The sequence below is a fragment of the Sycon ciliatum genome, chromosome 4 (genome assembly GCF_964019385.1).
Source record: "Sycon ciliatum chromosome 4, ocSycCili1.1, whole genome shotgun sequence".
NCBI classification, from domain to species: Eukaryota; Metazoa; Porifera; class Calcarea; order Leucosolenida; family Sycettidae; genus Sycon; species Sycon ciliatum.
This window is the reverse complement of record NC_088646.1, coordinates 7,900,601-7,921,127: the sequence shown is the minus strand read 5'-3', so window position 1 is coordinate 7,921,127 and position 20,527 is coordinate 7,900,601. Positions and strand designations below refer to the sequence as shown.

Below are 20,527 nucleotides of genomic sequence, written 5' to 3'. Positions count from 1 at the left end.
TTGCCACACATCTGCCAAGTCGAGTTTTCATGTTTTGGCTGGTTGGCGAGGCGGTGTATCGTCTGAGCTCAGGCGCTTCTCCTTCATGGTCAACAGAGCCTGAGTTGTTCCCCTCCTTATCCTTCTTTCTCGCGGCTGAAGCTGCTTGTTTCATGAGATTCTTTTCAGCAAATCTGCCTCGCAAATTCTCCAGCAGCTGCTCCCTCTCCCTAAACTCAAATTCCAGGCCACTCTGCTTCCGCTGCCGGTTGTCCTCCTTGATATAGGACTCCATCAGGTTGAACGCCCTTTCCCTCAGAGTCCGGGCCGTCACCTTCGCAAATCTCGCAGGTACATTTTCTTGTAAGTTTACAGCGATCCGCTCCCAGCAGGTAGCACCACGCACAAAGGGATGGTCTTCTGCTACGACCTCCCGCAGGAACAACACATCGTCCATGGCCTGGAAATGCACTCTTCCAGGCTTCGTACCAGATGGAGAGTAGGAGTTCGACACCGGTGGGGGGCTAGAACAAGTTTCGGAGGTATACAGCGTTGCTGCACCTTGACCTGCTGCCAAAGACACACCGGTACCTCTAGACTGCGCCATGATAACTTCGAAAACACCTTGTCCTAAAAAATCAAAATGCAAATCGAATGCAAGAAGAGATGGTCAAAACTGGAACTCGGAGTGTGTAGATGCGTAGCGTTCTGGCAGAACGCAGGTAACAGCCCTGTTACGTTCGAAACGTTACATCCTGCGTTGTGATTTTGGTGGGAAACGTACTGTATAAGCAGAAATATTCGTCTGGAATTTAATTTCGTCTTTTTCGTCCAAGGAGCTTTTGGACTAAATTAAATGTAGGACGAATATCGATTTGTCCAGCTTTTCTGTACACTCTTATGATCCATGGACGAAGTTTTCAACCGGACGAACTCCTTTTCTTTGGAGTTGGACGAAATTATTGACCGACGAAATTTTCTGCCTCTACAGTAGTAGGCCAGATACGTAACGTTTTTACGTAGTGCTAAACCTCCCTACTATCTGTGTGCATTCTTTCGGAATGCCAAATATGGCACAGAGGCGTTACTTTATTCTCTGCCTTGTTTCTCGTTGCTTTTTTTGTTGATTCTCTTCATATCTTTCTTTTAATTTATCAAACAACCAGCCGCAATAGAAGAGGCTTATCTTTCATTCTGCGTCTTACAACTTTTACAGGCAAATATTGTTAGGGCCGAAACGATTGCCCATTTTGCCTTAACGATTAACCAACAACACTAACGATCGATTTATTGGTTTTACCGATTTTCCGAACAAGTTTTATACGTGTCATGTTGGACATCAGTAGACGGCAAAAACAAAATTTGTTCAACTATGTACAGGTACGTACGGGTAAAAGATCCACACAGGCCCAAAAAAGACCAAAATGAAATTTGCAACGTGATATGAGCAGTGTTCCTCTGCCATTAGGCATGAACGATCAGTCCTCTGTCTTCTACAATGGAGAAGGGTTGACTGGAATCGACAATCCAGTCGATGATGGACTCCGTCAACATGCCTGAGCGCCTGCTGTCGCACATTCGCAAGTTACCTGTGCTGAAGAACGACGTGACGGGCTTCGTTCCAGCACTGGTCGTCGCATTGTCACTGCGCTCAACATTGCTGGTAGTCGTCGTTCCTGTCGACTGGGTTGCTGGTCCTTTCCCTACCGCAGCGGCGTCCAGGTCTTTATGAGCAGAAATCAGGTGCTAGAACAAGTTGGTTGTGCCGCTTTGACGGACGAACTCGCGGCTGCACAAATTGCATCTCACTACGCTATCAGCTTCCTCGAAATATGCCCAAGCTGGCCATCTCTTGGTCCAACTAACTTTCGCTTTTACAGGCGGCAGCATTGTCACTGCTCTCCTCGCCAAAAAATCAAAAGTAACTAAGTTTTTGACAAGAACTGAACAAAATAGAAGGCCGGTAGCCACACTCACAGTTTCGCTACAACCTAAAATTATGAAGCTTTCCGGTTGTTATACTTTCCGGCTACTCTGACTAGTGCAGTGAATGCGCGGAGTGTACGACTACAAGTACAGTACCCAAAAGGATCAAGCGCTAGCGCGCAATGATTGTACGGACCTACAGCTTCATGCACGTGTACTTCGACGTTCATGCACTGGTGCGCATGACGCGCGTGCATGATGCCATGCATCGTCTGCTTGTACTGACGTCATGACCGCTCTCGCACTGTACAGTCATAATCGTTATCGATCATAACGATTATCGATTTCATCCATAACGAGTGATATACGAGTAATCGGTATAATCGTTTCGGCCCTAAATATTGTTACATGCTAAATCTACAAACTGCTAATTTCTCCTTTCTGATGTTTCTTGGATGACTGGAAGTTGTTCTCTAGTTGTGCTCTCTATGCATGCACATTAGCACAGCATGCCAGTTGCGTGGTCAGCTGACGCTTTGGATGTTCTAAACAGAACGGCTCGACTATTTCGCAACGCTGCCACTATGCTGTACTTCGGAAGTAGTATGTTGCAAGTGTAGGAATGTCACTGTGAGTCGATCAGTAAAAACTGCTTGTAACACCAACCCAGAAGTCACCCGCACATTCTATGCGTCACGTGCAGCCTAGCCCCGCCACCACTTCTCGTACCTATCCGGGAATATAGTGGACTTTCGTATAAAAAAAATAAAAAAATAAAAAAAACGTGTGCACACTCTCACCTTCTGCAGTTCCACACGTTTCTCATGGTCGTCGGGAAGCTGTGCCATCCACTCCATTTTCTCCTCTTCCACTTTGTCCATGTGTTCCCAGTCAGCACTAGCCTCTGCGCTGCTCATGTCAATACCTGGCCGCATTGCAGTAATAAGTAAATACAACATTTTTCAAGAACAAAGTAGATTATTTGTAAAAATGTGCCACTCTGAAATCATGTATGCAAACATACCCACAAAATCGGGTCTCAAATAGTCCATTACCCGGCTAGTGGCATGCATATACACGCACATACACACAAATATACATACACACACACACACACACACACACACACACACACACACACACACACACACACACACACACACACACACACACACACACACACTGTCCTGTCCTGTAGAGTCACTGCCGCAAAAGGGTCACGTGATCCCATCACTGGGAAACTTGAGAAGAGAGAGAGAGAGGCAACGACGCTCGATGACGCTCCAGGTGCACGGGCAGTCGCATCCGCTTGCCGCATATGCACACGTGCTGGAAGGCTGAGCGCTCCTCTGCTGTTGGTCTATGCGCCACCCTTGAACAGCGATGCCTTCCCCGTCCCCGGACACCGCGAAAGCAGCGACCACACCTGTCACAATGCGCGGCACAACATCCCTCCGCCGGTGCCGACGTACACACACACACACGCACATACACACATACAGAATGTGACAGAATAAACATTCTGGAACTTCGTATCTTCGATGTACCGTAAAGTCCGGAGGAAACGCCCACTTCGCAGCAAACGCCCACCCCAGCGGGTCCATACTATTTTCGTCTTTTTCAGGTCAATATAGTTGTAAACAACTGGCATGAAGGTCGAATGCGTACGAGAACGACTGTAATGCCTACAAACTGCCTATGTCCTACCAGGAGGCTGTGCAAACACGATTGTCATTATCTTCCTGCAAAGAAATAACTTCTGTCGAGATTTCCTTTCATTCGACAAATGTGTCGTCTTTGTGGTAGTTCGTTCTCCATGTGGTACGAGTAATGCCGTAGAAATGTGTGCAGTGCCACGATGTCGCACTGTCAGGAACAGAAATTGTTCTGATAAAGCGTCAGTCAACGACTTGACTGGTCCCGGTATTGCAGTTGCAAGTCGAACAGGGTATGTCACAGAAGCTACACCTACAAAGCCGCTGCTAACTTGTTGAAAACTCCGAAGTGCCCGAGAAAAACACTTGCCTTTGGGCGCTGTGTGATCTCGAAATGATGGCTTGAATCACCGTCAGAAGTGTATTTGGTTCCTTCAATACTCTGTTCTTCGCTACCTTGTTATTCGGAAGAAAACCCGGTTCGGATTTGCGAAATAAAACAACCATCATTATAAAATCACTACGAGCTAGCTCGTGGCTAGTGCCCAAAGAGATTTTGAAACCCGGAAAGTGGACATAGTTTACCGTAGCAAAGTGCTCTTCCCGCTATGGTGTGAGACGCACTTTCGTACAGTAGTGGTGACAGTGCATGGGGTCAGTGTGTACAGGCCAGCAGATCTTGCAAAAATGGGGTGGGAGTTTGCTCCGGACTTTACGGTATATACATGTACAAGGACACGCTACAAATTTGATCAAAAAAGAACAGAATAAATCGTAACTTTTGTTGTTATTCTGCGGTGGATGGGGCGAGATTAGCTTACCAGGGATTATCGACATGCCAGAAGACTTGTGATCATCATGGACTTCTACTTTATCAGTGAAGCGGACCTGCTTGCTCTGACCCAAGCCAGGCCCACTGTCACAAGGCACCGCACCTTCTGCTTGACTTTGATCCATCGTCTTGGATCCAGGTGACTTGGCACTGTCTTGATGGCGCTGCTTTCGAATGAACTCCACAATGTCAGGTCCTGGAAAATTGAGAAAAAAACAGATTTCAATTAGCAGTTCCGTTCACCAGGCAGTGTTGAAAACTCCTCTGCCTTTCTGCGGTGCAGATACATGTAGTCACAGCCAGTATACGGGTAGTTCAAGTGTCTGTAGACTACACATATCTCTCATAATTCACACCGACCACCATAATGATGACAGCACTCCACATTGCTAGAACAGAAAAGAATACACCAGCAAGGCAGCAACACACCACAAGCAACCAAGGGCTTGGACACTTAGATACTACATACACTCGCTTAGAAAGATCTGAATTTGCGTACCTAATGCTGCAGTCAATCTCCTCTGCTCCTCGAGTATCTCTTCTTGAGACATGGTGGTTAGCTTTGCTGCATTCTCCTCGTGGATACGCTGCGCTTCCTCTTCTCGAGAAGCGCTCGCAGCAACAGGCAAACCAGACCCTAAACACAAGACAGAGTTGAACAGGTGACAATGTCCAGACACCAAATAGGTTGCTTCACATAGCGCTGTCGCATGCCAGGGGACCCATAAAAGAATTGCATGGCACTGACATTGAGCAGTCTCTGCAGTTCGGGATCAACAGATTCGTAAATAATACAGGTATTGTAAGAGAGAAAACCTCCAGCACTCACCTGACACAAGCACACTGTGGCTTGGACTAGCCTGCGTTTGCACAGTGGCACTTGTCTCTGCCGGGCCGCCATTCTGACGATCATACTGCTGAGCAAACAAACTCTTCTTCTTCTTCCCAGTCTTGCCTGGAGCTACACCAGTCTGAAGCAGACAGAATGAACAAGCAGAAATAAACCCTCCGTATGATGCACCCTCAATAGAATCACCAATATATTGGGACTGAATATCATAGTGACAGGGTACATGTTGTGAACTGTATGAAGTCACACGCGCACAACTTCCGACGGCCTCACACTTACTGCACGCGATGAGTGATGAATGGAGAGAGCTTGAGGAAATCCAACACTGGAAGATGTGCTGGGCATTCTCGCCACGCAGTGGCTGGTGTCGCGCTCCTGAGGTGAGACGACAATAATACAACCACAAGTGTTACCTAGTGTGACTTTGTACACAGTGGCCACATCCATACCATCTTCACCGTAAGGGAATACGTGACATTGTACAAGTAGTACAACTCCCATGACACGCAACACATAGACTGCACTGATTGCACGGGTCTACTGACCTGACCAAACAGTCAATAGACGGCTAATTTCACAAACATTTTACTCTGATTATACGCCATTCAAAAATCAGGATGCCCTCCTAACGATACCCCAATGGAGGCTTGTGGAGTTCCATGTTCGGTATACTTGAAGTACATCATATAAATGGATACAAAAGATGCTATCAATATCTATCCAAGGAACCCAAAGCTATTGTCGCAACATGAAATGTCAAGAAGGCGAATGCTAGCACAGTACAATTGACTGTTCTCCTAGTAGAACTCTTGCCCCAATATGTTTAGAGCTTGCATTGTTCCCTTGCTAAATTTGATTAGGAAAAATGCACGCACTCGCACACACACACACACGCACACACACACACACACACACACACACACACACACACACACACACACACACACACACACCTCAGACCTCAGACCTGCCCATCGCGGAAGCGATGATAGCGAACAGCTATGTTAAACATAGCAACTTGTGCTGGGATTACACCATTCAACAGCTTGCAAGGCTGATGAATTGACCGCCACTGATTATAGCCTGGTCTACACCACACGGCAGGTTGAAGAAGCTTTTTCTGGCCAGTGAATCCCTATTTCTTCATTTTTTCATTTTTTTTACACACACACACACACACAAGCTGCAGAAACCAGCTTCACTTTGATTTCCATCACTTATTGATCAACCCAACGGACGACGGACAAAAAGACAGATTCAAACTTACCGTGATATTGGCCAGCACAGACCCGACATGATGCGTCCGCTCATAATCTATTGCATAATTACAGCACATGCAGTGTTACACATTTATACTAGTAACTACATGTATTCCGTTAGTGCAATGAAAATAGCTGCACATTCCCAGAAAGGGGGGGGGGGGGGGGGTAAGTGGTACATAAATACAGCATTGGCGGCAGTTACTGAATGCCCAGCTACACGAGTCAATTAACAAGTTACAACCCAGGCAATACTGTACCTACACCTCTGCTTCAACACATCGTAGTGTAAAAAGAGGCCTATTTTGCTTACCATCAAGCGCTGCATGTGGATCTTTCTCGACCTAGTGAGGCAACAGGTGTAAAATACAGAAACGCAGAAGGTCACGAAGAAGACGCGGGCGAGCTGCAATGATCACTGTCGCCGTGCATAACAGAATAGTGGAAATCAGCGTTGCAAACAGACAACACACAACACACCTTGGGCTTCTTTGGCTTCGGAGAAAGACCACTGGAGTCCACAGTGCCAAGTCCTATCCACCGAGAACACACACACACACACATCAAACATGCAAGGATATCAAGGAATGTACAAGGCACTAACAAAAAACACTGTCTGCGGCACCGCACAGACAAGACTGCTTATTGTAATGTATGGACTCTCGGGCACTCAAAGCACCTGCATGCCACAAACTGGGATGGCGTGAGTGCGTCCTTCCAAGGAAAAATAACTTGTGAAGTTGTGATGCATGTATGTGCTTAGTGTACAATGTCAGCTTTGCAGTCAATACAGGTACCATCACCATAACTACACTGCACTCTCCTGGCACCCGTAAAAGCAATGGATAGTGCACATTATCACAGCTAGAGAAAGAGAGAGAGAGCACTAATAACACTATCTTGTTCAGTAGACTTCATTGCGATCGGTTCGGCCAGTAACTAAGCTCCGCTAAGGAGACCTAATAAGGTCGAAACAGCATGCAAACCGGAGATGGATATTACGCTCCTTCCTCGCCTTCGTTGAGCACTCTTTTCTGGTTAGCGTTCAAGTTTTCTGCCCTGGTGCAAAGCTCGCTGTGTTTATCGCAGTTAGAGCACTCTGACTTGAGCGCTTTCAGCCGGTTATATAATAATGCTTTGTTGCTCAGTAGACTTCATTGTGATCGGTTCGGCCAATAACTCTTGAGCTCCGCCGAGGAGATCTGACAAAGTCAGAACAGCATGGTGACCGGAGATGATAGATCAAGTGGATAGTGTATGCATGTATTCAGCTACCGGCGGCTTTTATCACGATGGTCAAATGAAACAAGAAATACAGGGTACAGTCAACTTCACTAATAACGACTGCGGATACAACGACAATTCGCGAATAACAACAGAATTTCCCCGCCCAGAGCAAAGTCCCATCCAACTGTGATACATATAATGAGACTTCGGGTATAAGGACACTTCGCGAATAAGGACACTTTTCTGATGCCCCGCCGATTGTCGTTATACGCAAAGTTGACTGTAGATGTCCGTATTTCGTGACAACAAAATCTGGCTGTGGCTTACACTCCGGAAAACACGGTATTGTTCAGCTGTGGACAGGGAATAAAGTCCTCAACAAGTCTAGGTAGTAGGCAAGCCTGGCAACACTTTCTACAGCTGGATTTCTAGCTTGAGTTTGTACCTTCTGCAGGGTACAACTCATGAAGGCTGCATTTTTCGTGGGCATACATTAGTATTTATTGCCTACTTTTAATTCATAACACACTAGCACTTGCTGACTGACTACAGTGTACATGTAATTACTTGTTGATGAAATGACACTGGTAGTAGTAGTAGTAGTAGTAGTAGTAGCAGTACAAATCATGTACGTGTACAGGTATGTGCATTAGGATTTATAGAAATAGCTTCAACGTCCGGACGGACACAAAGGAACTGGAGAGAACCTAGGCAACTTCTCGTGAGAGGATCAGGTGACTAGTCTACTGTGCCTCACCAGCATTCCCAGCATCTGGCAGACGAATTACATCGCGAGGCGGTACCCTTCGGTTCACGACCGTCGCAGACGTGTCCAATCCAGAAGCCAGGAAATCTTTCTGGAAACGTAGGAGATCATCCTCAGTGTCTTGAGCTTTGGGCCGACGATTCTTATCCATAATTCCTCTTGTGTGGCCCACTGCCTATTTCTTTGACACTAATAACAACCGACAACAAAGCTGAGACAGTATATTTGTGCGTTGTTGCTACATACATTCAGCTGCACAAGTTGAGGTATACTGTATACATCATGTAGCAGCAAGAAACTAACTTTGTTGAACCAAAATCTGAAAAAGTAAAAGAACATTCAACTTTATTCAAAAAAACAACCACACGTTTTTGTCGCATTTTCGACGCCATGTACGTTTCCACAGCGACAAGCTCACATGCACAGTCGAGTCGTGTCACGTGCATGCCAGCATGCATGTGCGATGCACTGCCATCTAGATATCTGATATCACCATGACCTTGTGAACCAAAGATCAAAGGTCAAGAGAGGGGTTGAAAAGAGCAAGAAGATCTGCGTGTTTGTAGCGATTCTTGCATACTCCACTACTCCTCGATCCTCCCTGATTCTTGCAATGAGACGGATCCATGGTACTACAGGCTGTAGCACCCGACTCCGGCCTCTTGTGGTTCCTTGAACAAAAATTATGATGACAGATGTGAATAAGTAACGGTGCTAAAGCCAGTTAGTAAAGGCTGGTAGATCTAGAAGAAGCACTTACAATTATTTGTAGAGACACCTGCTTTCCAAGTTTGCTTGGAGCAACTCCGGTGCATAGTCCATGGCTTCACCGTCCAACTAGACCGTAATCTGGAATGAAGCTGCCGTAGTTATGCCGGATGTAGCCCGTCTCCTGTCATCTTTAGCTTTGGACATCGCCAGCATTTTGACTCGCTCGTCGAATGAGGATGCAAAGAAATTGAGCAATGATCTAGTTGAAAGGACTGTAAGTATGGAGGTCTTGCAAACGCGATATAAAAATAAGCATTTGAATTCCCCTGTGAACTGCTTAGCCACAGACACTGCAGTGTCACAGTAACACCACAAGGAGAGTGGCATGCTCAATAGGGCTTGGCGGATAATGCCGGCAGAAAAATTGGCAGAATTCGGTACTTTTTCTGGTAAGTTTCATGCATGTTTGGTATGTGGATAAAGAAATGGAGCAGAATTCGAGGAATTGCCCGCCATAAGGTTTGTATGGTTCTGCCAATTTCGGTGCAAAAAAAGCAGAATCTGCCACCTTTTCGAGCATTATCCGCCAAGGCCTAATGCTCAAGGGCAAGAGTCTGAGTGCGTGGGACTGCACCACTGTGAATGTTCCCGTCGATCTGATATTATTAGTGCTGAGTCGGGTAGCATTTTCTTCAGGTATCGGGTTCGGGTAGTTTTCCACGGGTAGCACAGGTACCCGATCGGGTAATGTCTCCACGGTAACATCACAATGCACCCCTTCCCTTACACACTGGATAGAATTTGTACATGTGCACTGTACATGTACATGATGTCAACTGCGACTTCGGGTTTTCGGGTACTATTCTGTACCCGTCTACCCGAAGTCCTCACGGGCAGCACGGGTACCCGACTACCCGTGCACACCCCTAATTATTATAATGCCATCCGCGACGGTGTTGATCACCGATCGAGTCACCAGGCGTTGGGTTCAGTCAGCATGATGAGGCAGAGCTGCTACTAGTATGTTCAAGCCCCTCATGGAAAGGTGGTGGAATGAACAACACTAGTGGCTCTGTTCTTGCCGTGTTCAGTGCTGTTAGTGTTGGGACTCGGCTGCACTGTTGACGTATAGCCCGAGTCCCAGCACCATGTCATCCCAACTAACATAAGGGTAACTATCTCTGCAACAGCTTTGCCTTTCACAACTGTAACTTGAAGTGAGAAACTTTCGCTAGAGATTAAATTTCTCTATTTCCGTGATGTTCACACGTTCACGCATATTAATTGCCGTAAAGTGCTCTTTGCATTATTCTGCACAATAAAAGACCCAAATGGAGAGATAAGTTTCTCATCGCGAACCAGTGCATAGAAGAAGAAGCACAAAATTTGCATGCAACCGGAACATTTCTCGCTTTACAGAATAACATTGCGCTCATCATTCCGATGATGCACCACTTTCCCACCAAGGTGCTAAGGGTATTACCTTCTTTGCAGGGTATAGTCCACTGTTTACTCTATTGGGCTTTAGTCACCTGATGATTCTGTAAGAAGCAAGAACCTCTGGGAAGAGGAAGAAATTTCTGCCGAACCTTGTGTGTAATAGTAGCAATACATACAGTAGCAGGCATGCTACTGAGAATTTCTGGATACCGGCATGCAACGTATTTTTTTATCTCTTCTTAATGTTGAGGCGGTTGGTCGACTCACTGGGGGTTAGTGCGGCCAGAGTCCGACAAGCTCAGTGCACAGGCTGCCAAGTTCTTGCACTATTCCTGTGTAGAAAAGTCACAGTCTGCAGTTGCCTGTCCTCCACATTGGCTGTGTCCAGTGCACAGATGGCAGCTCCTCCGAACTACGGGCTGGTTTGGTAGCCGTGATAGAAGATCACCTCCGGACGACATGCATGTCAGCACTGCCGAAAACGCGGATACAGCTACAGAAGGAAGAGGTGGGTGCTCTTGTACCGACAGTTACCGGTGGCCAGTAACGCAAATGCATGTACTGGGCAATTCCTCTGCCAATAGTAATCGGAAATGCACCACTGTGCATGCAAGCGTATGACCAGATCAAAAATAGTGACAAGCTTGCCCTGTGCCGTCTACTCTATCTAAGTGCTGTCGCATGTGTTGCGGATACCTGTAGTCTACATGTACATGTCTATCTCTCCTCACCATAATCTGTATCTGAACAGCTTAGTAGCCCTGAGACATTCATCCAGTTGTGTTGTGTTAGGCTAGCGTGTGTCACTTGTACAGGTCACGTACGGATAATGTTTGCTACTGTGTACATGACTAGGGTTTACCGGGTGTTAGTGGCCGTCGTGAGTTCCCTTCGGGAACAGACACGTTAATTTGCTTTTTCTACTGTGTACAGTCATGTATGTCAGGGCTGGAAATGCGTCACTCTTTCTTTCTGATTTGAAGAGTACCAACCACCGCACCAAAACCGTATTGATTGGCACGAAAAAAGTGGTTACTTTTATCCAGTCTGTACTGTATGCGGGTTCTGAGTAGCGGGCAATTCCTATCCACAGTCAGTGCATGGTGCCAATGTGCCCGGACAAGGGGAGTTACTCGTATACTGTGTGTACCCATTGTGCCAGACAATGATGGGCTCCGAAATCAGAATCGTCCGGGTTCTGCTTGTTGCCTACTTCACGTCAAACCAGCTAGCTTATGGTGTGCTGTGTTTGTGCATTCATAGGTTCACCAAACGGTGCGCCAGCAATCTTCTCAGGACAGTGAAGCAGCCAATTCCACAGCGGTAATGTGCCTTAGCTTGATGTGTTAGTATGGGAGGGTGCGGCAATTTTCAAAGAGCAGGCCCGCCGGAACCAGTCCGGTTGGTCAGGTGATCACCGGACCAAAACACGAGTCCGCAGTTCACACGACCCCGGGTGATGGCCAGAGCTCCACAGAGTATACATATGGCCAGAGCTCTACAGAGTATACGGCGGTTTAACATGGTGATATGGAATGAGTAGCTTTCTTATCAAACCCATTCAACTATCTGGCTCATAACTGTGAAAGTGCCTCCAGATGAGTGCACCCGCTCCTGGACACTTTTGATCCCACGGACGAATTTTGGTAGCATGCAGGAAATCTCCATGGTGATTTCCCTGTAAACGTGGATTTGCCCGGCATGTGAATTGCCTATAAACATGCTTTGTCCTGCAAGTAAGCTGACAGCCATGCAGTTGATCAAGAGTGTGCCTTTCCTGTTTCCTCACGTCGTACAAAAGAGCCCACAATGGATCGCTCTGGACTCCTGTACCCCAGTGTTGGGAAAGCGGCTCTGTGTTCTGTATTGGGAGAAGCTAGCCATACCAAAAGAGCGAAGCCTGTACAGTACAACCTTTCCACCGAAGGCAATGTCTACTGAAGTATCATTTGTAGCTGCACCCTACTACAGCGGAATGTTCATTTGGGTGGGTGATTTCCCACTCCAATCTCATACTATGTATTTGTACGATTCTCCAATTTGCCTGACTGCACCACCGCATGCTCATACGCAGGAGTACATAACCAAGATTGTGCAACTCGACACGCCCCAGCCCATGACGGAATTTTTATGGCATCAGTTGTTCGCGGCCATTTTACTCACTGGTACCATCATGCGTAGCCAGCAGGCAGTCGACTCCGTGGTAGCCAGAGAGCAAAGTAGAGAGAAAAATGTGTACTTCACAGCTACGGCAGACGAAGCAGAACGATGGATGTGTCCTATCACTGTATCTACAAGGCAAGAGCGGGAAAGCATACACACTAATCTTGATCATACTTCTGCCACAAAAGGACGCAATGAAAAATCCGCCGTAGGTGAACCCATCCAAGCTCGAGATAGGAGTTGCACACTCTTGGTTACCGGTATGTACTCTTGTTACAGGTATAAGCAATATTACCAGCTCTAATTCATACGCATTTTTGCCCGTTGTTTGCCTACTGCTTTGATCACAATTTAGCGCATATAAAGAGCTTTTCTGCTGGCATTCATCCTCGAACCATGTGGTCTCTCGGTACTCGAAGTGTCTTGACTTCTCTTGACTGCTCTCTTTTCTTCTCTTCCACCCACTTCTCTAATAATAAAAAATCTTGAAGTGGAAGAGGATACCTATTGTTCTGTGTGAACCAGCGAATTTGGAATGGTGACTGTTAGTATTAGTTGTCTACCTGGTAAGCCCCTTGACTGATCTTAGTGATCCGGCCATGACACCACCGCAAAGTCTGTAAATAAGTATGTACCCGAAATACATAGAAGTACTTGTACCCCACCTCATTTTTTCACCGTCTCTTGCAGTCAAATTTAGTCTAAAACATATTGCCCAAAATATGGACCAGTACAATTCGAGCAAGCACAGGTGCTACGCTCTGCAAGTGCATGCGCATGGTACGAAAGACCAGAGTAAAGAGCAACAACCTCTCACTACGTGCAAGTTAGTAAAGTTCAAAATTCAGTTTGTACGCCAAGGTTAGTACGGGTGCGGCCACAAAATAACCGAAAATCTGTACATACCGTAAAATCCCGCCAGAGCGCCCCGTCTCTCCCATCCGCCCCTCCCTGACTTCTTGTCAGGGACGTGATTGGTTGTATCCTCGTATGACTCTGTCGCAGTCTGTGATGCCGTACTGCACTGCAGACGCGTGCTCGACCCCGTTGGAAATGTACGCAACAGTGCCCACCCTCCTGACCAGGGATCGCACAAACCCTGCGTTTTGTCGGGTCTGCACGACTCCTGGCTCTTGACTTTTGGTCGGTGTACGAGATGCACGAACAGTTTTCGTAGTGTGAGTACTTTTTCATGTAGCACTGAATGCGGCAAGTAGGACTCGCCCATCCGCCCCTCCCCACCTGAAGCGTCGAGGAGGTAGGGGCGCTCTGGCGGGATTTTACGGTATTTACGGACTTTTTCAATAATACTCAATTCTGTACATGTTTCAAAGAATGTACATGTATGTCGTTCTGATATGCGAATGTGGCGCCGGATGGCCATAGTGTGTTGTCTGGGAAACTGAAGTTGGCAAGGTGGAAGCTCAAGTGTCATGAAGCAACCTGCCGATAGCTATCTAAAGCCATTCTAGTCACGGGTTTTGCTGAGGAGAGTAGGCAACAACTGCTTGAACAGTGCTTAAAATAAAATTACAATGTGCTGGGTGCAGCGTTTCACACACACGTGGAAGACAAAAAACCACTCAGGATCAGGTTGCCACTCTGAGTTCCATGCCATTATGACAACCTTCCATTGGTTGCATCAAAAGCATTTGAAGGCATGCATCGAAGTCGGAGCAGCAACCCAATACTTTTAGTGTTTTGTCTTCCACATGCATAGTTCTTGTTATTGAAGTTTTCTTTTTCAATCCTCCAGACACAAGATGACTATGAATGAGCTCGTGGAAGGAAGCATGGACATGTCTATAAACAAGACTGAGGTATATGTGTGCCATTTTTCTTCTTGCTTTTCTTTTCTACAGGACCAACCAGTCACAGATGCATTTGATGAGCTGGCCAATGTAGACTTTTAGCCGGTGACATGGGTACTGGAAGATGTGTGTACACTCCTGAAAATGCTATTGCTGATGACATCCTTGTCACGCAGTGTTGACCGTAAGAACTGGAGTGAATATGACGCCCATCAGTGTTGGTAGAAACGTGAAATTAATATTTTGCTGTAGATTTTACCTTCTTTCGTTGCTTATAGGTTAGTACATGGCAGGGCGGGCCTTAATAGGGCTTGTTAGTGCCCAACAGGTTAGCCCGAGGGCCGTAGGCACGAGGGCTAACATGAAGGGCGCTAACAAGCCAATAGACCTGAATTGAAATGCACTAGTTTATAACGAGGTTATTTTTTTCAAACAGAGTTATGATAATCTTTACCAATCATGAATTTGAGTTGCACTGTAACAAATAAAATGCATCATATGCGTACATTGCATACCCATATTTTGGTAGCTTGGTGGATTGTCCAGAGAAATGAAGCAAATGAAATGCTGGAGTTTTGGTGTGAATTTCATACAATCGAGAACTTATGGAGCTATTTAGTTAGGGGCTTCAAGAGCCCCCTTTTGGTGCACGAGGACAGTGGAACCGACATGGCCGACATCATGTGATGCAGTGGTCAACCTGAGTGGTCCGGGGAACCAGCATGGCTATCCGTACGGTTATGTGATAGGTGTAATACCACTCTATTATCGTACACATTTCTAAAATGTGCACCTAGTGGTAGTACACTGTTCATTTTCTGCAGAGTTCATGATAATGTGAACAACTACGTGTACACTGGTTTATTGCATGTCACGTGAGGGTTATCTGTACTACAGCCAATCAGCGTTCTCCATGAGCTTGCAGGTATGTTCGTATATTGCCTGCTTAGGCGGGCAATAACCCGGGCAATAACTTTCAGCGTATTGCCCGCTGAATCCGATCACTCTGCGCATGCCCATTCGTCTCTGCACGTGCCCATTCGTCAGCTGAGTCCTTCACTTCTCCCGAGCAGGTTGACTTTTGGTGTGATCGATGGTAGATGGACAAAAACGCCATCGGACACACCGATCACCAAAAGAAGCAACAGGCTCGAAAAAAATGGAGGACTCTACTGGCGACGAGCATGTACAGATTAATCGGATCCAACGGCCAATACACCAACACGTTACTGCCTACTTGCACGGACTTGTCTGTTCTCTTCGAAGTTCGGACCGGTATTGATGATGTGAGTCGGCCTTCGTCGACCAACTGTTAGAAGAACTGAGCATCGCACGCACAGGCACCTTGAAAACAAACGGAAGGTAAAATGAAACCTATGTTGTAGATTAGTCTTGCACATATAATATTATGGCATCGCATCACAAGAATCCAGGTCGAAGAGGTGCAAGAAAAGGACTTTCAATGCTGATCTGTGCTCTATATAGAACGTGAGTGTCAAGCACGCAATACATGGTTTATTGCACCTCATATTCACTCGTATACGGGCAATACCGGCTTGACCTTTGGTCGGTGTACGAGATGCACGAACAGTTTTCGTAGGGTGAGTACTTTTTCATGTAGTACTGAAATGCAGCAAGTAGGACTCGCCCATCCGCCCCTCCCCACCTGAAGCATCGAGGAGGTAGGGGCGCTCTGGCGGGATTTTACGGTAATAGCAGTAAACACAATAGACTACCTAAACCTCACCACCACTGCCACGATTCAGGTTGTGCGTGCTTCCCCTAGCTGCATCTCATGTTTGGCATTAAGTGGTCTTTGTAAAAAATAAAAAAATAAAAAAAATAAAGAGTCCTGCACGTTCAACACCCAACCGGGTCTACGGGACTTCGTGCATCTGTACAACGTGCATAAGGCTTATTGTTTGCCTTTAAGGCCCCCCTACAGACCACGTACATAGAACATCCAGTGCAAAATCACATAAAACCTAAAAGTAGTGGTGAAACGAATGTCAAAACCTACTGGTCGAATATTCTTCAGCTTTTAACGAACGAATGAACGAATATTCTTTTGGTAACACAGATTACATCACATGCCCTCCTCTCAGTCATTTGATGGATATTGTCAATACTAATATATTATTAGGTATGACAAACGGTAGTGCCACGTAAAATATACTGCCACATAAGGCTACTTCGAAGTTCATAAATGTTATGTGCAACATTGGCAGTTCAGTATGGACATACATGTGCATGCATGCAGTACAACGTCACAGGCAGGCTGTACGCACTGCACTGTACCGTGTTCGGCGTCCATGTATGTACATGCACTGCATTCGAAGTGACGCAACGAATACTCGAATGTGACTTAACGAATATTCGAATGTGACAAACCGAACGAATGTTCGAATATTCGAATATTCGTTTCACCACTACCTAAAAGGCCACATTTTTCCACGCCTGCATTCAGACTACACTTTTTACATGCAACATGGGCTGTGTTTACATAAGGCGTTTCGCCCCGGGTTGAGTTCGACCCGCCATGTACACAAAATGAATGGCGCGTTTACATGACGCATTGCGCTTGACCCGGGTTGAAATTTCGCCCCGGGTTGATTTCAACCCTCCCCTGAAGGGGGGTGGGGGTGGTGAAATCAACCCGGGGCGAGAAATCATCCTAACGTACTTCTGTGCGTATCTCGCGCCAGGTTTGAACAGCACTGCATATGCAAATTTCGCGCGAAAGTATTCACATGACCATACAGGACTCTAGAAGTGGACTTTTGGCGGCATATCAGTATTTAACCCGGGTCAGCTGTCTTCATGTAAACGCTCACCAATTTTGTCTATCGTACAGTCAACCCGGGCTGAACTCGACCCGGGTTGAAATTTCTCATGTAAAAAAAAAAACACAGCCATCGAGGTAACCTCTGACCCTGCGCAAGGGGCTGGGATGTGTGAATTGAAGCAGCCAGCAGTCATACAAAGTTTGTACGCTTGTAGGACAGCCTGGTACATGGTGAAAGTAAAGTTGCCTTGTAAGTTGTACGAGTACAAGGGTTCGCACCCTGGCCTGCCTGAAAGAATTGGGCAGCTTTTTAGGCTTCCCGCCAAACTATTGTACCGTAAAGTACCGTTGATCCGCCGCCCCCCCCCCCCCCCCCCACGCCATGTCGCTTCCCACCTGGGTTTTCGGCAGGGGGCGGGAATTAGATCAAGGCTGTCAAGTGCAGTACGATGTACAACAACGTAGAGGATTAGACTCAATGTGCTGGATTGTGCACATTTTGATCCTGGATTGGCAAGTATTGTGTACAGCAGTGCATGCGTCGGTTCAACATCGTATTTCGTTGTATACGCCGAAGTCGCTTCACAAGGAGAAAATCGACAGGGGGCAGAGCAACGGTACTTTACGGTATTTGTCTTGGAAACTTCTATGTAAATGTGACTTATAGGCTGTGTTGTACCTAGCTAGTCGGAAGAGAGCCAATTAATTTAATCAGGGGTCGTCCACAAAATTTAATATCGATATTTAGAGAAGATACTCGTTGGGGGGGGGGGTTGGGCCCTGTTCGTCTCGTCTTTGTGAAAAAATATCGAACTCCAACTATGGACGGGCACTGTGCAAACATGTAGTTTATGACCTACACAAAGTGAAAGTCAACCTCGTAAACACACGAACATAGCCATGGCAAGGTTGTGCCGGACCATGGCAACGTAAACCTAGGTGTATGGTGAATTTAGAGTTGCAGCTGGTCACATTTCATGAGGAGATTGCCTGATTGCACTTCATTAAAAAATATCGATCCTCTGCATAAACATGTGTATGTTCGTTTTGAGGGGGGGGGGGGGGGGGCTAGGGAGGAGGTCTGGGGAGAAATGAACAAATATTGAACACCCCCGAGTCCGTACACACCTACGGTCCTAGTACAGACCTTCATACATCACGCTGTACAACGTGTATAAGGTCTCCTTTAGTTGTACGAGTAAATTGCAGGTCGCATTGCCGAAGATGCGCTCAAGTACGCAGTTGTACATGACGAACATGAAATATAGTACAAACTGTACTACAATGTGCAGTAAAATTCAGTACAGAATAGATTTTTTGAGTTTCCCGCCACAAATGGCATGGCAACACATGTGGCTTAGGGAAGACTGAGTACACATCCAATTATTTTCCCGCCAAAGTAGTCACGTCACCATACAGGTATACAAAATAGATGATATGCCAAATAACGTGCAACTAGACTTGAGAGGGCATTTAATTGCAGAGTAGTTGCATACAAAGTTCAAAGTTGTACGGTTACCTGTGACTTGCATTCCTGCAGAGCTCAGGGCCTGCCATGTACACATTGTAGTATAAGTAATTAGTTGTATGCAACTTGTGTGCGATGCCCTCTCAAGTCTACAATTATAGTTGCACGTTATTTGGCATATCATCTATTAATAGAGAGGTTCCGCACTACGTAAAGTTGAGCAACTTTACGTTAGTGGGCGGGAAAAACCCGTGAATTCGCGAGTTTGCACTCCACTTACGGAAAGTTGTCTACGGAGAGTACATAGATAGGGCTCTGATAACGTAGCCGGTCCGTAAGTGGATTGGGGTACAAATTTATGACTCTCTCCCCAGGTCGATCTGGTCGTACACTGCTGCGTTCGGAGTTGCCAAGGGCAGCTACGTGATTTGAAAACTCCGTATGGCGGAACCCAGATGCGCATGCAGTTTACGTAAGACTTTCCTTAGATCGACTACTTTTTTTACTAACGTAATTACGTTATGCGGAACCTCTCTAATATGGACTTTTGTCGGCAATTCAGACAAAGCCCGATTTTGCCAGTGCACTAGTGAAGCTTCGATATTTTGCAAATTTTTACTACCTCATCGTCGATATTTTGCAAAATTTTCGTTATTTCACTCCACCAGCGCTGAAATTATTACTGTACTTTAAAAGGTACTCATCCAGTCCACCCGACTAAGATGAGAAAGTTGAGCCCAAGAACGTCCAGCCAGCCAGACGAAAATAAGAACGACCCAGGCTCTTTGGAAACAGCGTTCTTGGACGCACGACTCTACTGTATCCTTCTTCTACGCGCAACTCAATCGCAACCGTTAGTACGCACGCCGGGGAGGATACCGATTTCACTACCCAGGCTGCTGCCAGGCTCATTACAGTGCCCGTGCCGGGTGCTGCCGGTCGAAGAGAGGTTTTCAACTTCACAGCTGTGCAAAGTATATCAAAACCTGCGCAGCGTGCAGACTCAATGCTCGACCAACCTGCCTATTGTCTGTCCGCCCTACTAGTGTGTGTGTGTGTATGTGTGTGCGTGTGTGCACGCGCGCATGGATCTAGGGAAGCCTGGACCAGCCTGGACATGCACTCTGCGGGGAGGGGAGGGAGGGGGATACCGGGGTTCGCCACGACATCCAGAATAAAACAAGTAGCGTATTTTCTCTAATAAGAGGCCAGGGTTCTTATTAAAATTATTTCAGTGACAGCTCTACCCGCGCTACTATTAGAGACTGTGCTTTTATTTTTGTCAATGCTCCACTATCAAGCCAGCTCCAGTTTATAATTGTAGGCAAAACCATATCCATACCGTAAAATCCCGCCAGAGCGCCCCGTCTCTCCTATCCGCCCCTCCCTGACTTCTTGTCCGAGACGTGATTGATTGTATCCTCGTATGGCTCTGTCACAGTCTGTGATGCCGTACTGTACTGCAGACGCGTGCTCGACCCCATTGGAAATGTACGCAACAGTGCCCACCCTCGGCCTCTTCGCCAGGGATCGCACAAACCCTGTTTTGACGGGTCTGTACGACTCCTAGCTCTTGATCTTTGGTCGGTGTACGAGATGCACAAACAGTTTTCGTAGGGTGAGTACTTTTTCATGTAGCACTGAATGCGGCAAGT

General features: G+C 46.5%; 2 protein-coding genes across 2 annotated transcripts in view; one reads left to right on the top strand and one right to left on the bottom strand.

Moving 5' to 3' along the window:
• LOC135814237 (RNA polymerase II-associated protein 1-like) overlaps positions 1–8,819 on the bottom strand; it is a 41,376-nt gene extending 32,557 nt beyond the window's left edge. The window contains exons 1-9 of the mRNA XM_065327330.1: positions 8,486–8,819; positions 6,982–7,034; positions 6,815–6,845; positions 6,510–6,556; positions 5,522–5,617; positions 5,222–5,363; positions 4,892–5,029; positions 4,382–4,588; positions 2,706–2,830 (exon numbers count right to left, since the gene is read on the bottom strand). Of these exons, the coding sequence (XP_065183402.1) occupies positions 2,706–2,830; positions 4,382–4,588; positions 4,892–5,029; positions 5,222–5,363; positions 5,522–5,617; positions 6,510–6,556; positions 6,815–6,845; positions 6,982–7,034; positions 8,486–8,645 (999 nt within the window). The 5' untranslated portion in view covers positions 8,646–8,819. The remainder of the gene's footprint in view (positions 1–2,705; positions 2,831–4,381; positions 4,589–4,891; positions 5,030–5,221; positions 5,364–5,521; positions 5,618–6,509; positions 6,557–6,814; positions 6,846–6,981; positions 7,035–8,485) is intronic.
• A 241-nt stretch (positions 8,820–9,060) lies between these two features.
• LOC135814238 (uncharacterized) lies at positions 9,061–15,237 on the top strand. The gene is made up of 4 exons (XM_065327331.1): positions 9,061–9,479; positions 11,034–11,153; positions 11,909–11,968; positions 14,671–15,237. Exons 1-4 carry the CDS (start codon positions 9,366–9,368, stop codon positions 14,719–14,721), a joined length of 345 nt encoding a protein of 114 aa, XP_065183403.1. The 5' UTR covers positions 9,061–9,365; the 3' UTR covers positions 14,722–15,237.
• The last annotated feature ends 5,290 nt before the right edge of the window (positions 15,238–20,527 follow it).

What these genes read in the sequence shown, in the direction of transcription:
- LOC135814238 (XM_065327331.1), top strand. Translation starts at nt 9,366, where the DNA reads ATGCCGGATGTAGCCCGTCTCCTGTCATCTTTAGCTTTGGACATCGCC. An exon ending in ATGATCTAGTTGAAAGGACT is followed by an intron (nt 9,480 to 11,033) that starts GTAAGTATGGAG and finishes GGCTGTGTCCAG; the next exon opens with TGCACAGATGGCAGCTCCTC. An exon ending in AAGCAGCCAATTCCACAGCG is followed by an intron (nt 11,969 to 14,670) that starts GTAATGTGCCTT and finishes TCTTTTCTACAG; the next exon opens with GACCAACCAGTCACAGATGC.